Source organism: Belonocnema kinseyi, chromosome 4, assembly GCF_010883055.1.
Source record: "Belonocnema kinseyi isolate 2016_QV_RU_SX_M_011 chromosome 4, B_treatae_v1, whole genome shotgun sequence".
NCBI classification, from domain to species: domain Eukaryota; kingdom Metazoa; phylum Arthropoda; class Insecta; order Hymenoptera; family Cynipidae; genus Belonocnema; species Belonocnema kinseyi.
The window spans coordinates 33,985,054-33,987,741 of NC_046660.1; the positions used below are offsets into that span (position 1 = coordinate 33,985,054).

Here is a 2,688-nt window from a genome sequence, read left to right on the forward strand (position 1 = left end):
TTCTTTCGGTTCTTGCATTTCTCAAAGTTTGAGACCGATATTTTATGTATAAAAAAAGTTCGAACGTTCAAAAAATTTTGAGGTTCAGAAAAAAGATGAAATTATTTTCAGTGAAGTTCCTACCAAAATGCAGTACCTAAACGTACTTTATTGTGCTTTAATACATTTCCCAAGGTTTCAGCTCGATATTTTATTTACAAAAAAAGTTCTTAGGTTCAAAAAAACATTCAGTGAACGGATAAAGTGAGGTCGGTAATATAGGTATTTAGCTGTGTCACATGCCCTTTTCAACGTTATTTTTCACGAATAAAGCAAAAGGTACCCGTCCATCGAGAAGTGATTCTTAACGAAATTGTAGATCTTTTTTGGGATAACAATTTTTGTTAATTGGTGTTTTTTCGTATCCTACATAGTTTGTCTACAAAATGGAATTTTTTATTAATTTTTTGTGCAATCAAAATTTCAATTTTTGATTTTTGAAGAAAATCCAAAAATTTGTCATAATAATCTTATAGTTCTTTTAAAAAGAAATATTTTTCTTCTCTTGACTTTTTGTCATATCGTGCGTTTTTTTGCTTAAAATTTCGATTTTCGGTTGATTTAAAAAATATTGAAAACGTTATTTCTCTGAGAATTTTCTTTTTATCGAAAAAAGTCATTCGGATAAATTGTTTGTTCTTTTTAATACTATAAATATCCATACATAGAATTTTCTAATTCAGAAAAAAGTGGTCTAAAAATTTTCAAAATGCGCTCACTTTTTGAATTTTTATCAAAAATGGCTGGTTAACGAACTCGACCTTTCTTTTAGGACCTAAAAAAAGTGTGCCAAAGATGGATTTGATTCGTTCATTTTTTCGAGAGTTATCGTGTTTACGGACGGACGGCCGGGCGGACAGACAGACAGACGCCATCGTGAAAACCTGATTTTAGGATTTAGGGGGTCTCGAAACGTGGAGATCCGTTGAAAAACTGTGATGTCAAATTTCCGACAATTCTAATCCTTTCTCAATCATAAATGATGAGAATGTAAAAATTTGTTTTGAGACCACTTTAACGTATACGGTAAAGAATAATTTAATTTACTCACTTCACATGTTGTCACAGTCGCAGTTATTGCTAAATCTGCAATTGTCAAACTTCGTCCAGCTACGTAATCCTGACCTTTTAAATATGTGTCTAACATTCCGAAAGCTTCTTCAAGTTTAGGCAATTTTGTGGAATCAAATTCTTTTGCTCCTTTGAAGGCGATAGGATACTAAAATAATAAAAATTTTATTAAAATTGCAGTTTTTATTTATTATATATAAATAATAATTTTATTTTTAGTATTTCTTAGGCTACGTTTGAAACCTATATAATGCCCGCCTATCGCCCTCCAGATAACCTTAAACACTTGACCTCTCACCTATGCTCTAAATGACTGGGCCATTTTACTGTGATGAAAATGGCCCATGACCACTAAAATTTGATATTTGTCCCATGGCCGTCGCGCTATGATCTCTGGCTTCAGTATTTGACTTCTGACCTATGATCTTAACCTATTTCCCACTGATCTCTCGTACCGGATTTTTCACCTATGACCCCTGACATTTAATTTTTGACTCATGGCCATCGACCTTTACTCTTTGGCTTATATCTTCTGTTCCTGACTTTTTACCTTTGATCTTTCCCCTTTGACCCAATTCATTTGACTTATGACCCTTCACCTCTAGCCTTTGACCTTTTGATACGCATTTAACTAAAAACTTGTCTTTTTACTTCATGAATATAATTTTACAAACAAAAATATAAAAATAATTTGTTTGACGAAGCTGCTGTATTGAAAATTTCGTCTGCTAGTCATAGGGCTACAAAACAGAACTCATTTGTAAATTTAAATCACTAAATACTTACATAATAAGCACCCATTGCTTTGTAAAGAGTGCCAATGTCAAAATACAAGCGATGATTAACCAATGCACGACTGTTTGGATTATGTGGATATAATCGTCCACTTTTACTATATTGATCTGCCAAATACGCTATAATAGCTCGGCTATTAAACAAAAATAATAATTTTAATTCTCATAATAATCAGGATTGTAATGCTAGATTAGTAAATTAATTTTCAGGGAGTGATTCACTAATTACAGAGCACTGAAGATAAATCGTTGAATCAAAAGTCTAATTTTGTGAAATAGATCAAAGAGTTTGGAGAATAGGAATAACAAATACTAAGAATAGATTCCATAATAATCAATTGCACTTAATTGTTACATATTCGCATTTTATGACTCCAATTATACATCATTCCATGTAAAATTTCAAGACAAGTAAATGTTAGCCGACTTTTTTCGCTTGCAAGCTATGAAATCGAGAATCATTCATGGATGCACAATTGCACATGCTGAAAGTGTAATAAAGTCTTATAGGCCGGATCTGGCAATGCAGTTGAATAACTGGAAAATTTAGTTGATTACCGGATATTCACTGTATTAAGTGGCTAGTTGATGAAAGCATCCATCATTGTCCCTTATAATTTGATTACAGAATACTTTAACTGCTGTTTGTGTCAGTCAATTATATTTTTCATTTGCATTGAAATATATATTTCATATTCGAATTGAATTATTTTTATTTAGAATCTTATAGTGTTCATTTGATGAACACGATGATTTCTCATTATGATTAATTAACACACACACA

General features: G+C 31.7%; 1 protein-coding gene across 1 annotated transcript in view; it reads right to left on the minus strand.

Annotated features, from left to right (window-relative positions):
* Nucleotides 1-2,688, minus strand: part of LOC117170827 — a 16,905-nt gene that overhangs the window by 1,985 nt on the left and 12,232 nt on the right. Inside the window, exons 9-10 of the mRNA XM_033357870.1 lie at nucleotides 1,897-2,038; nucleotides 1,091-1,258 (exon numbers count right to left, since the gene is read on the minus strand). Of these exons, the coding sequence (XP_033213761.1) occupies nucleotides 1,091-1,258; nucleotides 1,897-2,038 (310 nt within the window). The remainder of the gene's footprint in view (nucleotides 1-1,090; nucleotides 1,259-1,896; nucleotides 2,039-2,688) is intronic.